The sequence below is a fragment of the Phacochoerus africanus genome, chromosome 5, assembly GCF_016906955.1.
Source record: "Phacochoerus africanus isolate WHEZ1 chromosome 5, ROS_Pafr_v1, whole genome shotgun sequence".
Classification (NCBI taxonomy): Eukaryota; Metazoa; Chordata; class Mammalia; order Artiodactyla; family Suidae; genus Phacochoerus; species Phacochoerus africanus.
This window is the reverse complement of record NC_062548.1, coordinates 59827231-59850968: the sequence shown is the minus strand read 5'-3', so window position 1 is coordinate 59850968 and position 23738 is coordinate 59827231. Positions and strand designations below refer to the sequence as shown.

Below are 23738 nucleotides of genomic sequence, written 5' to 3'. Positions count from 1 at the left end.
CCCCCATTCTCAAGACATGAGCACCTGCTACTTGCTTTTGCTCCTTCCTGCTGGATCAGGAGTCCCAGTAAAGCCTGGCCTGAATTTCTCATCAGGCCTCTTCTTTTTTTCTTTTGCTTTTTAGGGCTGCACCTGCAGCATATGGAGGTTCCCAGGCTAGGGGTCTAATTAGAGTTGTAGCCTCCAGCCTACGCCAGAGCCACAGCAACACCAGATCTGAGTCGCGTCTGTGACCTACACCACAGCTCACGGCAACGCCAGATCCTTAACCCACTGAGCGGGGCCAGGGATCGAACTCAAAACCTCATGGTTCCTAGTCAGATTTGTTTCTGCTGCACCATGACGGGAACTCCATTTTTCTAATTTCACAGAGACATCGCATAAGCTGGTAAAGGCCCTGCTTGTCATTTCCAAGGTTTTTAAGCTAAAATGGTGCCATGGTTGTGGACCACTGGGTCACAGAAAAACCTCAGGTAGCTTCATGACAAGCAAAGTTTTCCAGACACATCCTGTTTTCTCGTCGGAACTGCTGCATGACAGAGTTCCTGGGGGCCTAGAGGTTAAGGATTCCATGTTGACCCTGCTGTGGCTTGAGTTCAGTTCCTGGCCCAGGAACATTTGGGCGCTGTGGGTGCTGCCAAAAAACAAAAAACAAACAAACAAAAAATACTGCCACAGAGACAAGAAGTGTGGACACTATTACCTCCATCACACTGCTTTAGAAATGATACGAGGTGGCTGGCCCAAAGTCCACCGTGACCCCCCAGCAGGTCAGACGGCACCCCTTCTGCTTCCAGGTTAGTGCCCATAACTTAGACAATCTCAAGAACACAGATGCATGGTCACATGGCTCCCTGGTCGGCCTATGGAGATGCCAGAGCTTGGTGGGTGACCAACTCATTGAGGGGACTCCCTGTCTCAGTCAGGCTTCAGGGACAGGCTGCTCTCACTCAGACATTGATCTCACCCCTTTTTGTGCTTGGTACTGTCCTTGGCAACCTCAGATTCAGCAGGAAGCCAGAGGAGAGTGGGGCTGGTGGGCACAGACACCAAAAGGGCATGGATCATGTTCCAAGTGACAAAATCGTCAGACTTGAGAGAAGATAGTTAAGGAAGTAATGGGGAGTCCCAAGCACAGGAGTGCCACGTAAGGATCCAGGCACCCCATAAACACGACTGTAACCAAAGAATGAAATAGAGAAAGGGGGCCAGGAACCAGGGAGTCCTTAACATGTGACCGCAGACTGGATGTTTGCTCTTCACAGAGGAAGCAGTCCTACCTCTATCTGGCCTTGAAAGTGTGGCCCTGGACCAGCAGCATCACCTGAAAGTTGTTAGACGTGCTCCAGTGCCACGGGACCAACCTCTGGGGTCGGATCTGGTGCTGCATCTTACAGAGCCCTCAGGGTGGTTCTGATGCTACCCAAGTCTAAAAAGCATTCATTATGTTGGTCTATTCTTGTGCATGTTTGAAAATGAAAGAGGGAGGAAGGAAGGGAGGGAGGGAAGGAGAGAGAGAAAGAAAAACGAAAGAAGAGAAGAAGAAGAGAAAGAAAGAGAAAAGAAGAGGATGTGGCCTATTTGATTGATTTCACCAGTAAGAATGCCTCAGGACACCCACGGACCAGCTCATCTCCAGACCAGGCTGAGTTCCAGGGGTTGGGACCCAGGCTTCATAAGTTTTGTTTGTTTCTTTCTTTTTAGGGCCACATCCGCAACATATGGAGGTTCCTAGGCTAGGGCTCGATTTGGAACTGTAGCCGCCAGCCTATACCACAGCCACAGTCATGCCAGATCCGAGACACATCTGAGACCTATACCACAGCTCATGCCAATGCTGGATGCTCAACCCACCAAGAGAGGCCAGGGATCGAACCCGAATGCTCATGGATACTAGTCAGATTTGTTTCCATTGAGCCAGGATGGGAACTCCCAGGCTTCATATGTTTTAAAAGCCACTTAGGTGACAGTAATGTGCAGCCAGGAAAAAGAACGCCTGTGCTCCTCAGCAATGTTTTAAAAAGACTGGTGGTGGAGTTCCCGTCGTGGCACTGTGGTTAACGAATCTGACTAGGAAGGATGAGGTTGTGGGTTTGATCCCTGGCCTTGCTCAATGGGTTAAGGATCTGGCGTTGCCGTGAGCTGTGGTGCAGGTTGCAGACGTGGCTTGGATCCCACTTTGCTGTGGCTGTGGTGTAGACCAATGGCTACAGCTCCAATTAGACCCCTGGCCTGGGAACCTCTGTATGCCGTGAGTGCGGCCCTAGAAGAGATGGAAAAAAAAAAAAAAATTGGTGGTGCCCTGTTAGTGACTGATAAAGTCAATTTGCTAAGCCATGACAATTGTTTTTAAATATTTTATTATTAATATTTTCAGACTTACACAGAACAGGTGGTAGCATTAAGAATTCCCATGTAGGAGTTCCCATCGTGGTGCAGCAGAAGCACATCTGACTAGGAACCATGAGGTTGTGGGTTCGATCCCTGCCCTTGTTCAGTGGGTTAAGGATCTGGCCTTGAGCTGTGGTATAGGTTGCAGATGCAGCTCTAGGATCCAGTGTTGTTATGGCTGTGGTGTAGGCTAGGAGCTGTAGCTCGGATTGGACTCTTAGCCTGGGAACCTCCATATGCTGTGGGTGTGGCCCTGAAAAACAAAAACGAAAACAACAAAAAAAAAGAATTCCCATGTACCCTCACCCAGCCCCAACAGCTATCAACATTTTGCCAATCTTGTTTCATTTATCCTCCCAAGCCTGTTCTTGGATGGAGGGGTTTTTGTTTCTTTGTTTGGTGGTGCCTGCAGCATGCAGAAGTTCCTGGGTTAGGGATCAAACCTGAGCCACAGAAGTGACAATTCCAAATCCTTAACCACTAGGCCACCAGGGAACTCCCTTGGATGGAGGTTTTTAAGGCAAATCTCATACAGTAACCTATTAGCATGTAGCTTTGACTAGGGGCCCATTTTTTTTTGTCTTTTTTTTTTTTTTTTTTTGCTATTTCTTTGGGCCGCTCCCGTGGCATATGGAGGTTCCCAGGCTAGGGGTCCAATCGGAGCTGTAGCCACCGGCCTATGCCACAGCCACAGCAACATGGGATCCGAGCCGCGTCTTCAACCTACACCACAGCCCACGGCAACGCCAGATCGTTAACCCACTGAGCAAGGGCAGGGACCGAACCCGCAACCTCATGGTTCCTAGTCGGATTCGGTAACCACTGCGCCACGACGGGAACTCCGGGGCCCATTTTTTTAAACATAACTTCCGTATATCTCTTAAAATTTAACAATCATTCCTCATTACCATCAGATGCCCAATCCACATTCAAATTTACCCAACCGATCTGTATTTTTGTTTTTTGGGGGTTTTTTTTGTTTGTTTGTTTGTTTGTTTTTGTCTTTTGGGCCACACTGGCGGCATATGGAGGTTCCCAAGCTAGGGGTCAAATCGGAGCTACAGCTGCAGGCCTACACCACAGCCACAGCAACTTGGGACCTGAGGCACATCTGTGACCCACACCACAGTTCATGGCAATGCCAGATCCTTAACCCACCCACCAAGCAAAGCCAGGGATCAAACCTGCGTCCTCATGGATGCTAGTCAGTTTCGTTAACCACTGAGCCATGATGGGAACTCCTGATCCGTATTTTTAATTGAATGAAATAAACTAGATCAGGAGTATCCTACTCTGGTGCAGTGGGTTAAGAATCCGATGGTAGCAGCTCGGGTCACCGCAGAGGCACAAGTTCAATCCCCAGCCTGGCGCAGTGGGTTAAAGGATCCGGCATTGCTGCAGTTGCAGTGTAGGTGACAGCTGTAGCCTGGATTCAATCCCTGGCCCAGGAACTTCCATATGCCATGGGTGCAGCCATTAAAAAAAAAAAAAATAGATCTTTGACTAGAAAATATCAGCATACATTTTCCGTAGTAATGGTAAGTGTGGTTTTTGAAATTGTTTCTATTATATATGTACAACTGCATCTTGTGTAGTCCAAGGTAGAATACCTTTCTGTGGACCATGGTCATGCAAAAGCAACCTCTTTGATGCCCACATGATCTGTCTTCTTCGTTAGGCTTCCTGGAGCAAGGCTTGATGGTCACGGATGCCGACCGGCTGTGGAAGCACTACAGGAAGACTGTGCACTTCAAGCTGGATACATTGTCCCTGGTCCCCACGGACCTGGCTTTTTTCAAGATGGGCATGAACTACCCAGAACTGAGGTTCAACCGCCTACTGAAGTTGGCCCGGCTCTTTGAATTCTTCGACCGCACGGAGACGAGGACCAACTACCCCAACATGTTCCGAATTGGGAACCTGGTCTTGTATATCCTCATCATCATCCACTGGAACGCCTGCATCTACTTTGCCATCTCCAAGTTCATTGGTTTTGGGACAGATTCCTGGGTCTACCCAAACATATCCATCCCGGAGTATGGACGCCTCTCCAGGAAGTACATCTACAGTCTCTATTGGTCCACCTTGACCCTGACCACCATCGGCGAGACCCCACCCCCCGTCAAAGATGAGGAGTATCTCTTTGTGGTCGTAGACTTCCTGGTGGGCGTCCTGATTTTTGCCACCATTGTGGGCAACGTGGGCTCGATGATCTCGAACATGAATGCCTCACGGGCTGAGTTCCAGGCCAAGATCGACTCCATCAAGCAGTACATGCAGTTCCGCAAGGTGACCAAGGACCTGGAGACGCGGGTGATCCGGTGGTTCGACTACCTGTGGGCCAACAAGAAGACGGTGGATGAGAAGGAGGTGCTCAAGAGCCTCCCGGACAAGCTGAAAGCAGAGATCGCCATCAACGTGCACCTGGACACGCTCCGGAAGGTCCGTATCTTCCAGGACTGTGAGGCAGGGCTGCTGGTGGAGCTGGTGCTGAAGCTGCGGCCTGCTGTGTTCAGCCCTGGGGACTACATCTGCAAGAAGGGGGACATCGGGCGGGAGATGTACATCATCAAGGAGGGCAAGCTGGCCGTGGTGGCCGAGGACGGGATCACCCAGTTCGTGGTGCTCAGTGATGGCAGTTACTTTGGGGAGATCAGCATCTTGAACATCAAGGGCAGCAAGTCGGGGAACCGCAGGACGGCCAACATCAGGAGCATTGGGTACTCGGACCTCTTCTGCCTCTCCAAGGACGACTTGATGGAGGCGCTCACTGAATACCCAGAGGCCAAGAAGGCGCTAGAGGAGAAGGGGCGGCAGATCCTGATGAAGGACAACCTCATCGACGAGGAGCTGGCCAAGGCCGGGGCGGACCCCAAGGACCTTGAGGAGAAGGTGGAGCACCTGGAGACCTCCCTGGACACCCTGCAGACCCGGTTTGCGAGGCTCCTGGCTGAGTACAACGCCACCCAGATGAAAGTCAAGCAGCGGCTCAGCCAGCTGGAAAGCCAGGTGAAGATCAGCCTTCCGCCTGAAGGGGATGTGCCTGGGGATGTGCAGGGGGACGAGCCCCAAACGGAGACCAAACAGCAGTGAAAATGCAGCTCTGTCTCCGGCTTCCCAGAGTCAGCCGTCCTCGTGATGCTGTGTGGCCCCGGCTCCATGGTGCTGGATTTGGCTGGGGTTGAATTCCAGATTTCCTTACCCTTTGCAAGCCCTGGGGCCTTGGGAGAGATCCTCAGTTTCCTCATCTAGAAAAGGGACCTCGTTAAGTCCCCAGTTAAGTGGCAGGCTGCTGTGAGCTCCATGTGAGATGCTGCGGGCGGGGGGGCCTTTGTACAGTGTGAGATGTCCCCAATGCAAGAGTATGAAAGTGTGAGCACAGAACTCTTATTTTTTTATCCATGAATATTTAGACTTTTGAACTTTTTTTGGTTTTTGCCACACCCGTGGCATGTGGAATTTCCCAGGCTAGGAATTGAACCCTCGCCACAGCAGTGACCCAAGCCACTGGGGTGATGATGCTGGATCCTTAATCCATGGCGCCATCAGAGAACTCCCTGAACTTATACTTTTTTTGTAAATGGAAGATTATTTAGTCACCCACCCCCTTCCGCCCCTGAACCCGCCACCTTCTTTCTGATGAGGGAGATGTAATAGACCCCAAATATTCATGGACATCAAGTTTGATGCATGAGACAGTTTGGGGCATGTTTCTGACTCTGGTATCTCCTCCTGTGCTCTCTGGGATCCTAGCAACCCTGGCCTTTGGTGGCACTCTGACAAACAACAGGGTTGAAGCCAGGTCGCCCCAGCTGATGTTACTTCAAGTCTGAGAAGCAAACGCAGGCTCCCAGCCATCCAACCCCTGGGGAACTGGAACCTGATTCATAGAAAAGAGCATCCATTAGGGAAAGAGACACCACCTAAATCACCACCTGGACTCAAAGGCAGCCTCCCTCCTGGTCCTTGAGTCGGGGCTCTGGGGCAGCATGCTCTGTTGAGAGCAGAGCCTCTCAGTTTGGGGTCAGAATGGGGTCCTCAAACAAGCTGAGTGTGAGGACTTTGGGGCCATAACTTTGCAGGCTGCTCCTCCACCCCGGAAGAGGAAGCCTCTCAATCCTGGGTTATTACCTCCTGGGGCGAAGCCCTTAGCTAGCCAAAAATGTACTGAGTGGAGAACTAGCTCTTTTTGTTTAATCCTGTAAATAGAATTCCATTAACATTTCATTTTAGAATCTAGCTATAGATTTGGGTTCTGTGATTGTGAATTATTACCTTAACGGCCCATCCTTTCCTTAATACACATTGTAAATAACTCCGAGACAAGTCACTCTCCTGATGCAGAGAAGCCATACACGCAGGTTTTCCTGCACTTTTCTTCAGTCTCTCTGCTTCTGTCTTTGTCTCTGTCTCCCCTTCTTCCTTCTTTCTCTTATCTTCCTCTTCTTCTTCCCTCTTCTCGGACAAGATGCCCCATTTGCTTTGGCAACTTTGGCCTCTGTGGTCTGATGTTATCATCTATATGCTACATAACTGGGCCCTCATGTAGTTTGGACAAAAGGTGCTGGATTTTCAAGTATGCATTTTGGATTTACATGGGTCTCAAATGGCTCATTTGACCATTTTAGCTTTTTAAAAAAAATGAATTTAAAAGGCCTTTTAAAGGAAGGTGTGCTCCAAGCTTGTACCATTGGCAAAAATGTAGCTAGCAATGTGTTATCAAAATGCATATGTTTTAAAAAGCCTTAATTATTAATTATGCCTATGTTCGTGTTTGCACAGGAGAAATAGAGACATGGATTTTAAAAATACTGAATGACTCCTGCTTCATATTTTGTCATAAGGAAAGATTCAGTCCTGGGGTCTGTGTTTAGGGCAATAACTCTTGCTTCCCCCACAAAGAACAGGACAGGACACGCTCCATGTGAGGAAATGTGTACAAAAGCAGGTAAGAAAATGCAACCCTTATCAGAGCGAATAATTCAAAGCATTCAGGGGTTATAAGAAGTGCATTCCAGGAGTTCTCTTGTGGCTCAGTAGTTAACGAACCCGACTAGGAACCATGAGGTTGCAGGTTCGATCCCTGGCCTCACTCAGTGGGTTAAGGATCCGGCATTGCCATGAGCTATGGTGTAAGTCATAGACACAGCTCGGATCCCACGTTGCCATAGCTGTGGTGTAGGCCTGCAGCTACAGCTTCAATTCCACCCCTAGCCTGGGAACTTCTGTATGCCATGAGGCCCTAAAAAGCACACACACACACACACACAAAAAAAAAAAAGAAGACGACGACGAATGCTAAATTTCCTGGCATCATTTGTCTAGGGTCGCCATGGGGGTGTTCAGGCAGTTCAGGAAGGCATGAATCCACAGGAAGCTGGGTAAGCATTTCCCCAGCTTTTCCTAAAGTTTCTGTTCAAGGAGTTGGGATGGTAAGTTAGAATGAGAGCTTCAGGGAGTCAGGACTGCCCTGGTTCAAGTCACAACCCTGCCACTTGAGTGAGTTTTTTGTTTGTTTGTTTGTTTGTTTTGCCTTTTTGCCTTTTTGCCTCTTCTAGGGCCGCTCCCTCGGCATATGGAGGTTCCCGGGCTAGGGGTCTAATCGGAGCTGTAGCGGCTGGCCTACACCAGAGCCACAGCAACACGGGATCCGAGCTGCATCTGCGACTTAAACCACAGCTCACGGCAACGCCAGATCCTTAACCCACTGAGCAAGGCCAGGTATTGAACCCGCAACCTCATGGTTCCTAGTCAGATTCGTTAACCACTGAGCCACGTTGGGAACTCCTTGAGTGAGTTCTTTAACCTCACTAGACCTCGCCTTCCTCTCCTGAAAAATGGGAGCGATATTGCCCACCTCCCAGAGGTATTGTGAATGAAATTTTAAATAACACAGTATAACGGGGATGTTCCGTTCAACCTCATGGGTGCAGAAGACATCGCCTTGGAGTTCCCATTGTGGCTCAGCGGGAACCCAGGTTAAGAAACCGACACAGTGTCCATGAGGATTGTGGATTCGATCCCTGGCATCACTCAGTGGGTTAAAGATCTGGCGTTGCCGTGAGCTGCGGTTTAAGTCGCAGATGCAGCTCAGATCCCGTGTTGCTGTTGCTGTGGCTGTGGTGTAGGCTGGCAGCTACAGCTCCAATTCCACCTCTAGCCTGGAAATTTCCATAGGCTGCAGGTGCAGCAGTAAAGACAAAAAAGAAAAGAAAAGGAGGAGTTCCCATCATGGCACAGTGGTTAACAAATCCGACTAGGAACCATGGGGTTGCGGGTTCAATACCTGGCCTTGCTCAGTGGGTTAAGGATCTGGCATTGCCGTGAGCTGTGGTGTGGGTTGCAGACACAGCTCGGATCCCGTGTTGCTGTGGCTCTGGTGTAGGCCAGCCGCTACAGCTCCAATTAGACCCCTAGCCTGGGAACCTCCATATGCCGCAGGAGCGGCTCAAGAAAAGGTAAAAAGACAAAAAGAAAAAAAAGAAAAAAAAAAGAAAAGGAGAACATCACCTTATTTTCCTACAGGGGTACATGAATACAATGTCATGTCATTAGCCTCCAGCTGCCAAGACTGTTGGGAGTTGAGTCTCAGGTGGTTTTCTGGACTCCTATTCACTGTCTTGGAAGCTGAGACAGAGTTTGTGGGCTTCCAGCCATCGTGCTGGGCATTGGAGGCTGGCCCACTGCATTGGGTTCAGCCATGGGGATCCATGCTGGGCGACAGCTCATCCTTTGTGCTTTTGGTGGGACTATAAGCTCAAGGAGGTCAGGGTGTGTGTGTGTGTGTCTCAGTCTCTGAGAAGAAAGGAAGAAAACGTTGGTGGGCACCACTCAAGTTATGACTGATGCAGGTTCCCTGGCGGGACTGTTGGGGGGCAGGGGGAGGTGGTAGGACCTCAGAGGAGCAGACTGGAGCTTTGGCTCTGGGGAACCCAAGCTGGCGAAGCTTCCAGTGCCTCAAGCTTAGAAAGCCCCAAAGTAGCCAGACCTCAAGGAACCATGCAGGGCTAAACAAAAGATACCTTGGCAGTAACCAGTATAAAGATCATCTGAAAATATTTAACTCAACTGATTCAATATGGGAGAGACCTGCTCCATCCCCCCGAAGCCCTGGCCCTCAGACATCTGAGGCTACCAACTCCCAACATTAAGGAGGGCCAGGAATCTCTTGTAACTTCATCAGGCAAACGTGTTCCTCTCAGACTCTCCTGCCATGTTTCTATCAAATAGAAGCCAAGGCAGCTTCCTTCTCTGGGTCTGGAGACCCTGAGGAAGAGGAGAAATGCAATTCATGATCAGTAAAAGGGGGAAGAAAAATGCTTCTCTGAAGTTCAGGGTGTGACTCTGTCTAGTAAAGTTGATCCCTGTTGCCTAGCAACCCTAATTCTGGCTCCATATTATAGGATAGCTTTCACATTTGTGTACCCAGAGACTTGCACAAATGTTTAGTGCAGCATTGTTTTAATACACAAAAGAAAATACCCTAAATACCAGAATCTATGGACACACTTGTAGCCTGCAGTTATAAGAGTGCGGGGGCACCCCTCTCCTTTCTATTTAAAACGAGAAACATCCTGCCATCTTGGTCTTAAACAAGAGCATTCCACTTTGCACCCCGGGTCCAGCCTGCCTTCCAAGATCACGCGCGAGCAACCTGAGCAACACTTGCCCACCCACCCCCACCCTCACTCCCCCCCCCGCTGGATGTTGGCCTCTTGCTCAACTGCACACAAACACCGTCGAGCGGGGGAAGCCTCTGAGAACCACTCCTGAAGCCCAGCAACACTCCCAGAGCCCTCCAGAAAAGTTTTTTAAAATGACATGCAATTGCCAGGCTCATGGGGTTTGCATAGCGCCGCTGGGGCACAGATGGTTTGCAGAGGGCTCTGGTGCAAGACAGGGAATCTGAAAAAGCAGAAGGAGCACTCCGGGGGGCTTCTCAGCTCTGCAGCCTCTTCTCTGCAAAGAAAAGCAAGTGGCTTTTGGAGCCTAGATTGTGGGTTTCTGGCGTCTGGTGTCTGCCCCAGGTGGGTGAGGTTGGTGCAGAGGCTAGAGCAGGCTTTCTGAAGGGAGGGGCCGGTGCCACCCACTAGTGGGTGGAGCTGGGTCTGGGCCCTCTGGTAGGCAGGGCCGTTTCTAGGGGCGTGTCTAGAGGCAGCTGTGGGCTGGGAAAGTCTTTAGGCGGCCAGTCTGTTAGTGGGTAGGACTATGCTTGAGGCTTCCCAACACTGGCGCCTATAGGCGGTTGAATGAGATGGTTGGATGGCGCCAGGCCCTGAGGTCAACTAGCTAAGATGGCAGCTATCAGGTGTGTTCACCTGGTTGAATGCTCCCAAGCATTGCTGCCAGTGTCTACGACGCCCAGGTAAGCCACAGCTGAACGACTCACCCCTCCTCTCCAGGAGACTCTCCAAGACCAGCAAGTAGGTCTGGCTCAGGCTCCTATCAAATACTGCTTCTGCCCAGGGTCCTGGCGTAGGTGAGAGGTTTTGTATGCAGCTTTTAAGACTGAAGTCTCGGAGTTCAGAGCCCTTGTGGTTCTGCAGGTTAAGGATGTGAGGATGCGGGTTTGTTCCATCCCTGACTTCCCTTGGTGCTTTAAGGATCTCACATTGCCCCAAGCTTCGGCATAGGGCACAGATGAGGCTCAGCTCTGGTGTTGCCATGGCTGTGGTATGGGACTCAGCTGCAGCTCTGATTCAATCCCTAGCCCAGGAACTTCCATATGCTGAAGGTGTGGCCAAGAAAGAAGGAAGGAGAGAAAGAAAGAATGAAGTCTCTATTCTGTCCAGTCCTTTAGGGCTCCTGAAATTAAGCCCTGCTGGCTTTCAAAGCTAAATGCTCTGGGAACTCCTCTTCCTGGTTCAGGACGCCCAGGCTAGGGAGCCTTAGTTAGGGCTCAGAACTCTCACTCCTGTGGGAGAACCTCTGCAATATAATTATTTTCCAGTGTGTGGGTTGCCCACCAATATAGGGTTTGATTATATCTCGAGTCCACCTCTCCTGTCTAGTTGTGCTTCCTTCCTATGTCTTTAGTTGTAAAAGATCATTTCTGATAGGTTTTAGTCTTTTTCATCAGTGCAAATAGTTGTGATTATAGTGAGCTCCTGAGAGGAAATGAGCTCAGGATTTTTCCACTCTGCCATCTTGGCTAGTCTCCCCTCAGCCTCTCAAATCTGACCTACACTTTGGTACCTCAACCTTGGATATGAGTCTCAGATCTCAAAAATAGTCATGGGCCTTGAACCAAACCCTGAACTTGAACATTGGAAGTAAACTTTAGACTTTGCACCTGAATCTTAAACCTGGACTTGAAGCCAGAACTCAGACCTAGACCTTGACCTGATTTTTGGACTGTAATCAGATGTCAACCTGGTCATAGGCTTTGGCTATTGACCCTGTCTTTGTACATGGGCTTGGATCTGAAATCAGACACCATACCTCAGCTGTGTGCTTGAATTTGTCCTTAACCTTGAATATGACCTTAAATCTGATCTTTAGTTACAGATATGTATCTTGATACATTGTCCTTAAACCTGGACCCTAGATCTGAGTCCTAGACCTAGGCATGACATTAGACCTGGAAATTCATCCTGAAACTTGATCTGCCCTTGAGCATTGAACCTGGGACTTAGACATGAGTTTGACATGGAACTTGTGTTTGATATTATTATTCCTTGGACAGAGAACTTAGAATATAGAACGGGACTTCTAAACTTGAATGTAGACCTTTGGTTTAACCTCACATTTGGACCTAGACCTGACCTTGGTCATAGCCATGGACCTGGACCTTAGATCTAGACTTGAATACTGAACTTGGACTTTGGGCCTGCATAAAGTCCTCAGGGCTCTGTGGCTGAACTGTTCCTCTATACTTTGGTAATGAATATTTACCTTGACCAGCCCTGCTGACCTGGAGCTGGACATGTATTTGACCTGGACCTTGGACCTGACATTAGACCTGTAACCTAGTTCTAGACCAAGATCTGATCTTGCCTTGGCAGATCATGGAACACATATCATGGACCTGGACCTCTAACCTCAGATGTGGACCAAGACATGATCATAGATGGTAGAGCTGCACCTCAGATCTTAACAGAGCTGTGAGACCTGGATCTTGGATCTAGATTTGTTCATTTATTTGAACATGATGGCGAAAGTGAAAGTTGGGGTCAGGAGAAGGTTGAAAGTGAAGTTGAGAGGATATCAGGGTAAATAAATGAAGTTGATGGGTCTAGGTGAGCATAAAGCTGAGACTGAGGTTGAGGGTAGAAGTCAATGTGAGAATGAGGGTCAGGATGAGAGTAAGCATGAAGGTCACACTGGGGGTGAAGGTCAAATCGAAAATGAGGGTGAACATAACACTGAGTTTGATGATGAGGGCCAGGATGAGAGTGAGGATGAAGAACAAGGTAAGACTGTGTTCTGAACCTGAGCCCTGAAACTACACTAGGACACTGGACCTCCATCTTTGATCTGGACTTGTCCACGATGTTGAAGTTCACTAGATAAGCCAATGGTTGGGACAGAAGAAAGCTAATGATTACTTATTACTGTGATCATGTTTTCTATATCCAACCCAATGAGAATTGCTAGTTCAGTGTGGAAGATATTCAGGTATTTCAATGGACCATTTCAAGGTCTGGGTTCTGGGTGTCAATCTCCCAGAAAATTATATTATATTTTGAAAATTTTATATTATATTTTGAAAATTTTGAAAATTTTCAAACATATAGCAAAATAGAATTCATTGTATGGCTGAACAACAATATACTCACCACCTAGATTCTACCATTTACGTTTTACTAGACTTATTTTATCACGTAACTTCCATCTATCCATCCATTAGTGCACCTAATTTGAAAACATATTTCAAAGTAAATTGCAGCTCTCAGTATTCCTCCCAAATACTTCAATATGCATATCATTGTAGTTCCGTGTTTATAGAGTTTTTTCTCTATTGAAGGAAAATGCATGTGTGAACTATTGAAATATACAAATATTAAGTGTATGCTGTCTGAGTTTTAATAAGCATATATACCCTGCAACACTCCTCATCCAGATAGAGATTACCAACACTCCAGAAAGTTTCCCACATGCCCTTCCAGTCAGTTTCCATTCCACACTCTCAGAGGCAACCACCTTTCTGAGCTTTTTCCATCATGATTGCTAGTTTTTAAAAAGTATCTAACAGGAGTTCCCATCGTGGCTTAGCAGAAATGAACCTGACTAGTATCCATGAGGATGCAGTTTCAATCCCTGGCCTCACTCAGTGGGTTAAGGATCCAGGGTTGCCGTGAGCTGTGGTGTAGTTTGCAGACTTGGATCGGATCTGATGTTGATGTGGCATAGTCTGGCAGCTACAGCCCCAATTTGACCCGTAGCCTGGGAACCTCCATATGCCGCAGGTGCAGCCCTAAAAAATAAAATAAAATAAAATAAAAATATCTAACAAAATTTTTATACTGACCTTTCCTGATTTATGGAGCCCAGGTATCAGACAGTGGTCACGGCTTTGTGTGCCTTTTTGCTTTTTGTTTTTGTTTTTATTTTGTCTTTTTGCTTTTTCTAGGGCTGCTCCCAGGGCACATGGAGGTTCCCAGGCTAGGGGTTGACTCAGAGCTGTAGCCGCTGGCCTACACCAGAGCCACAGCAACGCGGGATCTGAGCTGCGTCTGCGACCTACACCACAGCTCACGGCAACGCCAGATCGTTAACCCACTGAGCAAGGCCAGGGATTGAACCTGCAACCTCATGGTTCCTAGTTGGATTTGTTAACCACTGAGCCACGATGGGAACTCCCTGGGTGCCTTTTTGTGAATGGTTTCAGGAAGTGAGACACCAGGATGGGCCAGGCGCTGATGCTTCATTGGAGGATCTTGCATTTGCTGATGGGTGACCCAGAATCCAGGAATGGGGGCTGGTTTATGACCAGAAAGTGTGCATTCTCCTTGGGCAGGCATAGAATTGGGATTTCCCAGACTCAAGCTGGGATAATAGGATGAGAGGTAATAGGATGAGACCTGTAGACACGTTGAGGTAATAGGATGAGACCTGTAGACACGTGCAGTAATGCCCCCTGACAGGTGGAAGACACCTGCTTGGTGTCTGGTACAACATCAGATGCTTTGCATATCCTTTGTATTCAACCCTCAGAGGCAAATAGGAGAGTCTCCATTCAACAGCTGTGGGTACTAAAATTCAAAAGTGCTAAATGTCCCACCCGGGTGTCAAATTAATTGAGATAGAAAAAAAGCACTAGATGTTGTCATTGTATTCACCCACAGAATTATCTGTGATCAGCAAACAAATATTTATTAGTATGTAGTTTGTGGCCAGTTTTGGATTCATGAACTATTTTTTCTACCAGGATAGCATGCCTGCTAAACAGAAGTGAAGTTAAATGCAGCCCAGCAAAAGCCCGAACGAACGAGAGTCTCGTGATCTTGTAATGATTCAGTAGGATAATCATAGCATGGAGGATAGAAATTAATCTTTTTCATTTTTCTTTGATCCAGTCACTGGATCAGTCTGTACTTAGCTCAGTCACCCTGCCCCTCATCCAGGCTACAACTTCAGTATGTATTTTGTAAGAACATTCTGGGAGTTCCCGTTGTGGCACAGCGAATCTGACTAGGAACCATGAGGTTGCAAGTTCAATCCCTGGCCTCGCCTAGGGTGAAGAATCCAGCATTGCTGTGAGGTGTGGGGTAGGCTGCAGACGTGGCTTGGATTTGGCATTGCTGTGGCTGTGGCTTAGGCTGTAAGCAGTAGCTCTGAGTCGACTCCTAGCCTGAGAACCTCCATATGCCACGGGTGCATAAAAAGAAAAAAAAAAAAAGAAGAAGAAGAAGAACATTTTGCTACATAATCACAATGCAGTTATCAACAGCAGGAAGTTTAATATTGATTTAATACGTTCATCTAATCTGAGGTCCATATTCATGTTTCACTAATGGTCCCAAGAAACTCTCCTTTTTCTGGGTCCAACATCTGATCCAGGGCCACAAATTACATTTATTGTCATGCCTTCTTAGTCTCCTTTCACTTAGGATATTGGCTCCTCAGTCTTTTTTGGTCTTTTGTTCCTTTGGCAATTTTTTTTTTATTTGTCTTTTGTCTTTTTATTTATTTATTTTATTTTTTCTTTCTTTTTTAATTTTAATTTTAATTTTTTATAGAATAAAATACATATATTTAAACACAATTACATTCACACAGATTATTATATCATGGATCTTAAGAAACAGATTAAGTGACTTCCTCTGGAGAAGCAGAATGGAAAATATGCTGAGACAAATAGGAAATTTATTCTATACTTTATCCCATTTTGTATGGCTTTCATCTTTACTACTTAGTATTATCTATTACATTTCAATTTTTCTTTAAAATTAGCATTGTATTAAAATTGTGTATATTATGCAACTAAAATTTATAAAGAAGAAAGCCTTATATACCATTAAGTATTTTGTATAGCATAATAAAAAGAATAACTTAACTGGTAAGAATAATAAAAATAATATACCCTCTGAAAATAAGTAAAATATAAAATGCATAAATTGGTTAAAAAACAGTGTAACTATATAAATATGTCCTCACAATTTTTTACATCTTATTGATTCTTCAATATAGGCATTACACCATTCTATGTGATGTGATAAACAAGACATTATAGACCTTACATTGTACCATGGAGAGAAATGATTATTAATAATACAGTTGTAGAACTGTATTATTTAATTGTGCAGTTGCATTATTTAATTATAATTATCATAAATTCTTTGATGGAGAGGAAATCAGAATCAGATCTAAGACTTCAGCATTCCAAGAATGATGTCAAATGACCCCCTTCATGGTGGATTATGCACTTATTTACTATGAGATATATTTATTCTTCAGAGATTCTTGTTTGTGTATCAATTGTAGATTTTTGGTTTGCAGTTATTCTGAAGTTTTGATATAAGAGTCTGTATGTATATGAGATTGTTTTAAGTTGTTCTCTTAATTGCAAGTTCATCTCCAGTGTTCTGCATTTGTACCCGCCTCTTCTCATGATTTCTGATTTTGGTGGTATAATTGTGCATGGATGATTTCATATCTTTACTGTATATATACCTTTACTGGTGAGCCTTGTCATTTGTGGAATTTTTGTTTCCTCTTGCCATCTTTTCTGCCTAGAGAAGTTCCTTTAGTATTTGTTGTAAGCCTTGTTTAGTGTTGCTGAATTCTCTCAACTTTTGCTTATCTGTGAAGGTGTTGATTTCTCCTTTAAATCTGAATGAGAGCCTTGACAATTTTTGAGGCCAATTATTTTGCAGAACATCCCTCCATTTGAGTTCGTCAGATGCCCCACGAATTTAGATTGAAGTGATGCATTTTGGGTCCTAGGATTTAAATGATTAATAAAAGTTGATCATCAAATCAGGCTCTGGGCATCTAGACAATGCAAGTAAAAAGGCAAACCCTGTAAGTCACAGAAGACTTGTTACTTAAACTGATACCAGCACGGTTTCCTCCATCCCTGACTCACTGTGACAAAGCGTTGAAACGGTGGACGTTTTACAAATTTATTAAAGCAAAAGCACATTTTCAGAGAAGGAGAGAGAGGACTCAGGTGTGTGCAAGTTAAAAAGAGGGCCTGGCTCACTCTGCAATGGTCTTTATACCCCACAGTGTGGACCTGAGTGGAAGCCCAATGTGATCTTCTGATTGGTCGTGGGCAGGACACCTTATTTGCATAGGGAACAGGTTATATAGAGGCAGGATGAGGAATGGACAACATCCCTTCTCTAGCAGGGAGTGAGAAGACCAGGCTGGACAAGGTGGGGGAAGGGACATTACCATGAGACATGGCCCTTGAAGAGAGCTTGAAGCCTGTAACAAAACTATTATAGACCCAAACTTGGGTCTGCTTGCCTATGTGCAGTAAAGACAGTCTACAGACACCAGGTTGTTGTGGAGGAAAGAGCAGTTATTACAGGGCCAGGCAAAGAGTCGAGGTAGCTGGTACTTCAAAGACCTGAACTCCCTAAAGGCTTTCAGGGAAAGAATTTTAAAGACAGGGTGAGGGAGAGTGGTGAAGGCGAGTGTGGTCAGCTCAGGGACATTCTTTGATTGGTGGGTAGTGAGGTCATTGAGAGTTAGCATCATCCACCTTCTGGTTCCAACCTGTCTGGGGTCTATGTGCTTGTGGGCAGCATACAGTTAACCTATTCCCCCTGTGGGGGCTTCAGTATCTGCAATATTCGGACATGGCTCTGAATATTGTCTATAGTCCTTGAGGAGGAACTAAATGTCTTTGACTTTGTTGGATGGCTAAACTATTATTTCATTTTGCTTGATTGTTTTCCTTTCTTTCTGCATTTTCTCATGTACCTGATTCAGTTTGTTCTTTGACTAAAGTTTTTCTATGGACAAAAGAAAGACAAGCAGAGGACTTGGGGGTAGATGGTCTGGTTCTGGGAAGGCTCCATAGGGTCCTATGTGGTTACAAAACCAAGAAAACATACCATTCTGAGTAAGAGGCCCACACATTTAGCATTTTTATACATTCTGTCTAATTCCCCCAGAACAGCTTTATCAATACATATGCCCACCCGATGTCTAAAAGAGTCCCCAGTCTTGCCAATGGTGAGCATGGCAGTCTTTAATCACCCCTTTCCACTACTCATTTCTTATTTTGTGAATGGCTTTTTTTTTTTTTTTTTTTTTTGCCATGCCTGTTGCATGTAGAATTTCCTGGGCCAGGGATCAAACCCCCTCCGCAGTTGCTACCTCTACCACATCTGAGGCAATGCTGGGTCCTTAACCCGCGGCACCACGGGAACTTCCATGAATGATTTTTAATTCTCTTTGTGCATTTATCTATTGAGATTTAATCTGATTACATACTACATTAAATTCCATTCTGTTAAAGATCCAGGTGTTTTCTGTTTTGTTTTATTTTCTGCCTACCACAATATACCCAACAAAGGACCAAGCACAGGTGACTGTAAATATGGAGTTAATCTCCTTAGGGCAAATTCCTGGAAGTGGAGTCAGTTAGTCAAAATGTAGGAATTTTCAAAAGCCTTTTTTTTTTTTGTGCCATTTCTTGGGCCGCTCCCGTGGCATATGGAGGTTCCCAGGCTAGGGGTTCAATTGGAGCCACAGCTGCCAGCCTACGCCAGAGCCACAGCAATGCGGAATCCGAGCTGCGTCTGCAACTTACACCACAGCTCACGGCAACGCCGGATCGTTAACCCACCGAGCAAGGGCAGGGATCGAACCCGCAACCTCATGGTTCCTAGTCGGATTCGTTAACCACTGTGCCATGACGGGAACTCCCTCAAAAGCCTTTTGATTTACTTTCTTTAAGTTGCTTTCCCAAAAGTTTATGTCATTTTATAGCACATGAGAGTGGCTGTGTATTATTCTTTTTTTTTAATTCTTTTTTTTTATTTTTTATTTTTTGTCTTTTTAGGGCCACACCCATGGCATATGGAAATTCCCAGACTAGGGGTTGAACTGGAGCTGTAGTTGCTGGCATACACCACAGCCACGGGAACACCACTGATGACTAAACATGCCAAGAAAACAGGTTCACCCTTTATATAAAGGCTGGGTAAGTAAAAAAATCAAGCGGAGTCAAAATTAACCAGGAAATCTCTTGAATTGTCCTCTGTGTACAGTCTGGAATTGTGTTTGGTCAAAGTGGCCAGTATTTCCTTCAGTGGAGCAGATTTCTCACTCTTTGGCTGAGAACCAGAGGAAGGAGTTGGCTTGCTTTTAGTAACTATTCAGGGCTACCACATAAGGTTGATCTAGTTGTGCACTGCCCAAAAGAGTCCCTTCTAAGGAAGAATCTTACATTGTCACCATCATGGATTTTTGTATTTGTTATGAAAGATTTCCAGCAGATGGCAGTAAAGGGTCTTGTTCTAATATAAGTATAGTATGACAACTCTCCAACAGGGGGAGGTAGAGTCTAATCTGGAAAAGGCAGATGTGTATCTTCCCTTCCAGATGACCAAGAGATGTGAGCTCAGTTATTTTTGACTTCCGTAAGAGTGTTGCAGCATATTTGTGGCAGTGATTTACTAAATTCATTTCTAAGTTCTTTTGTATGTATTTATATACAAAATCAGTTAGCCAATATCATTTGTCATTAGAAAATGTAGCTTCTCCTTAAGACTTAATAATGCTACAAGAAAAACTGATAGGGGTTCCCCTTGTGGCACAGTGGAAATGAATCAGACTAGTATCCATGAGGATGCGGGTTTGATGCCTGGCCTTGCTTAGTGGGTCAGGGATCTGGCGTTGCTGTGAGCCGTGGTGTAGGTTGTAGACACAGCTCAGATCCCTAGTTGCTGTGGCTGTGGTGTAGGCTGACAGCTATAACTCTGATTAGACCCCTATCCTGGGACTTCTATATGGCTCATGTGCGGCCCTAAAAAAAAAAAAAGAAAAAGAAAAGGAAATAAAAACTGACAAATGCAGTGACCATTTCCACAGAAAAGAGATAATGGGCATACCAGCATTAAAACTGTCAAAGCATTTCATTTTCATGAGAAAAAAAATCTGTTTCATAGCAAATTATTTTATCTTAGTGATTTTAAGTTCCCAACTCATTAACAATTCAAAATTTTTCTTTTGCGTTGGATAACTAGCTTCATATAATTTTATTTTTTGACTTTTTAAAACTGAAGTATAGGTGATTTAAAACGTTGTATTAGGTTCTGGTATACTGCAAAGTGACTCAAATATTTATATATATTCTTCTTCATATTCTTTTCCATTGTGGTTTATTACAAGATATTGAGTGTAGTTCCTGTGCTATACAGTAGGACCTTGTGGTTTATTTATTTTATATATAGTAGTGTGTATCTGTTAATCCCAAACTCCCAATTTTCCCTCCCCCCTTTCCTTTTGATAACTATAAATTTCCTATGTCTATTTATCTGTTTTGTAAAAAAGTTCATTTTTATCAATTTTTTTAGATTCTACATATGAGTTATATTTGTCTGTCTGACTTACTATGATAATCTCTAGATCCATCCATGTTGATACAAATGGCATCATTTGACTCTTTTTGTGGCTGAGTAGTATTCCATTGTTATATACATACCACATCATCTTTATCCCTTCATCTGTCAATGGATGCCTAGATTGTTTCCATGTCTTGCCTATTTTCAATAGTGTTGCTATGAACATTGGGGTTCATGTATCTTTTCATTAATTATAGCTTTGCCTGGCTATATGTCCAGGAGTGGGATTGCTGGATTATATAGTCATTCTATTTTTAGTTTTTTAAGGAAACTCCATACTGTTTTCTATGGTGGCTGCACCAATTTACACTCCCACCAACAGTATAAGAATGTTTCCTTTTCTCTATACCCTCTCCAGCATTTTTTTTTGGTAGACTTTATTTTTTGGTCTTTTTGTCTTTTTAGGGCTCCACCCACAGCATATGGAGGTTCCCAGGCTAGGGATTAAATCAGAGCTGTAGTCACTGGCCTACACCACAGCCATAGTTACATGGGATCCAAGCCGCGTCTTCGACCTACACCACAGCTCAGGGCAACACCATTTTCTTAACCCACTGAGGAAGGCCAGGGATGGAACCCGTGTCCTAATGGATGCTCGTCAAGTTTTCTAACCACTGAGCAACAACAGGAACCCCATTTGTAGACTTTTTGATATGCTATTCTGATCAGTGTGAGGTGACATCTCATTGTAGTTTTTGATTTGCATTTCTCTAATAATTAGTGATGTTGAGCATCTTTTCATGTGCCTGTTGGCCATCTGTATGTCTTTTTTGTACCTTTTTCTTTTTCTTTTTTGGCTGACTTGTGGCATATGGAGTTCCCGGGCCAGGGATCAGACAGCTCAGATCTGATCCCTAGCCCAGGAACTCCTGACCTAAGCCACAGCTATAGCAACAGTGGATCCTTAATCCACTGTGTTGGACCAGGGATCGAACCTGCATCCTAGAGCTCCCAAGCCACCAATCCTTTTGCGCCATAGCAGGAGCTCCCTGTATGTCTTCTTTGGAGACATGTCTGTTTAGATCTTCCGTCCATTTTTTGATTGGGTTGTTTGCTTTTTGTTATTGAACTGTATGAGCTGTTTGTATATTTTGAAAATTAGGGAGTTCCCGTCGTGACTCAGTGGTAACAAATCCAACTAGGAACCATGAGGTTGCTGGTTCGATCCCTGGCCTTGCTCAGTGGGTTAAGGAACCAGGGTTGCCGTGAGCTGTGGTGTAGGTCGCAGATGCAGCTTGGATCCCATGTTGCTGTGGCTGTGGTGTAGCCCAGCGGCTACAGCTCCAATTAGACCCCTATCCTGGGAATCTCCATATGCTGCCAGTGTGGCCCTAAAGAGACAAAGAAGGAGGAGGAAGGGGAGGGGGAGGAGGAGGAGGAGGTTTCCTTTGTGGTTTCCTTTGCTGTACAAAAGCTTTTAAGTTTGATTTGGTCTCATTTGTTTATTTTTCTCTTATTCATATTGCCTTGGGAAACTAACCTAAGAAAACATTAGTACAATTTATGACAGAGAATGCTTTGCCTGTGTTCTTTTCTAGGAGTTTTATGGTAACATGTCTTATGTGTAAGCCACTTTGAGTTTATATTTGTGCATGGGGTGAGGGTATGTTCTAGTGTCATTGATTTACATGCAGCTGTCCAGCTTTCCCAGCACCACTTGCTGAAGAGACTGTCTCTTTCCCATTTTATATTCTTGCCTCCTTCATTGTAAATTAATTGGCCGTAGGTGTGTGGGTTTATTCCTGGCCTCTCTGTTCTGTCCCACTGATTCGTATGTCTGGGGGTTTTTTGGCCAGTATCACACTGTTTTGAATTCTGTAGCTTTATTGTATTGTCTGAAGTCTGAGGCTTCAGAAAGGCTGCTGAGGGAGCCTGCCTCCAGCTTTGTTCTTTTCCTTCAGCATTGCTTTAGCAGTTCTGTGTTCATTTGTGGTTCTATGTAAATTTTATGATTATTTGTTCCACTTCTGTGAAAAATATCATGGGTAATTTGATAAATATCACATTAAACCTGTATGTGGTGGAGATCCTGCTGTGGCACAGTGGGTTAGTGATCAGGCTTGTTTCTGTGGCGGCACTGGTTTGATCCCTGGCCCAGTGCAATGGGTTAAAAAGATTTGGATAGGCTGCAGCCCTGGCTCAAATTATGATATTAATTCTTCCAGTCCAAGACCATGAGATACGTTCTATTTCTTTGAGTCATCAAAGTTCCTTTATCAAAGTTTTATAGTTCTCGGTGCATAAGTCTTGCACCTTTCTTGGTCAGGCATGTATTTTTTAATAATGCCCTTATGTTTGTTATAATTATTGAGATTGAGAAACAAAAATACCTATTAATTGAAAAAAAATGTGTGCCTTGTACTGGCTCATTGGATGACTGTGGCAAGCTGCTCACATGATTGTTGCTGAAACTCAGCTTGTATCTACTGGTGGTGAATAGAAATGTGGAGACAGAGTTTGGGTTGAAGGAGAGAAAAATAGCTTTATTTCTTTTCCAGCCAATGAAGGCCACAGCAGGCTAATGCCCTAAAGACTGTCTCCCTTTGGGAGAGAATAGGAGGTGGTTTTGTAGTTGGAGAGTGAAAAATAGGGCCACAGATAAGGATTGGGGTAGGTGCAAGCTTACATTGCTTTTCAAAGCTAGTGATCCTTCTTTCTGGAATGAATAATGCTTCATTAATGTCTTCCATTTGTTGGGGGTTTTAGTTCTGTGGAAGAGCTCAAAGATAGTGTTATCTATATTCCTTGAGGGGGAACCAGGACTCTGACCCAAGCCTGCTAACTCTAGAGCTTAGGTTAGACTTCTATTTTGCAATGCATAGTTCCGTTCTTGTAATTCACTTTTGTTTTCTACAAGCCATTCGGTAATTCAAGTCCAACACACTTATAAGTAATGCCATTTTCCACTGAGAGCTCACTGTTTAGGGAAGCTGCTCACCTTGAGATCAAGATAGCCTGGTTTTGAGCAAAATGCAAACCCTTCAGCTAAACTGGGCAAGAAAGGAGGAAAGGCTGCTGAGGGAGCCTGCCTCTCTTATCTGATCTCCCTTACCCTCCCCTGACCTCACCTAGGACAAGTTTAGCTCCACATTCTCCTAACTCTCAACCTGATGGCACTCCCTCCATCACCAGTGGTGTGAGGCTGGGTTGCCCATCTTCCCAAATGGGTGATGGATGGGGTGGGAGTGGAGGGTAGAGAAGAGAAATCCTGATTGCTGCGGAGGAGAGAGTCCATCTTTCAGGTGGAATCTTGTTTGTTGCTTGTTTGTTTGTTTTTAAGGCCTCACCCACAGCATATGGAAGTTCCTGGGATTTAATCCA

General features: G+C 45.2%; 1 protein-coding gene across 3 annotated transcripts in view; it reads left to right on the top strand.

Annotated features, from left to right (window-relative positions):
* The window catches only part of CNGA3 (cyclic nucleotide gated channel subunit alpha 3), a 49927-nt gene extending 44103 nt beyond the window's left edge, over positions 1-5824 (top strand). For all 3 annotated transcript variants that reach the window (XM_047781498.1, XM_047781496.1, XM_047781497.1), the window contains one exon: positions 4070-5824. In XM_047781498.1, coding sequence (XP_047637454.1) covers positions 4070-5484 — 1415 coding nt within the window. In that variant the 3' untranslated portion in view covers positions 5485-5824. The remainder of the gene's footprint in view (positions 1-4069) is intronic.
* Positions 5825-23738: the final 17914 nt, after the last annotated feature.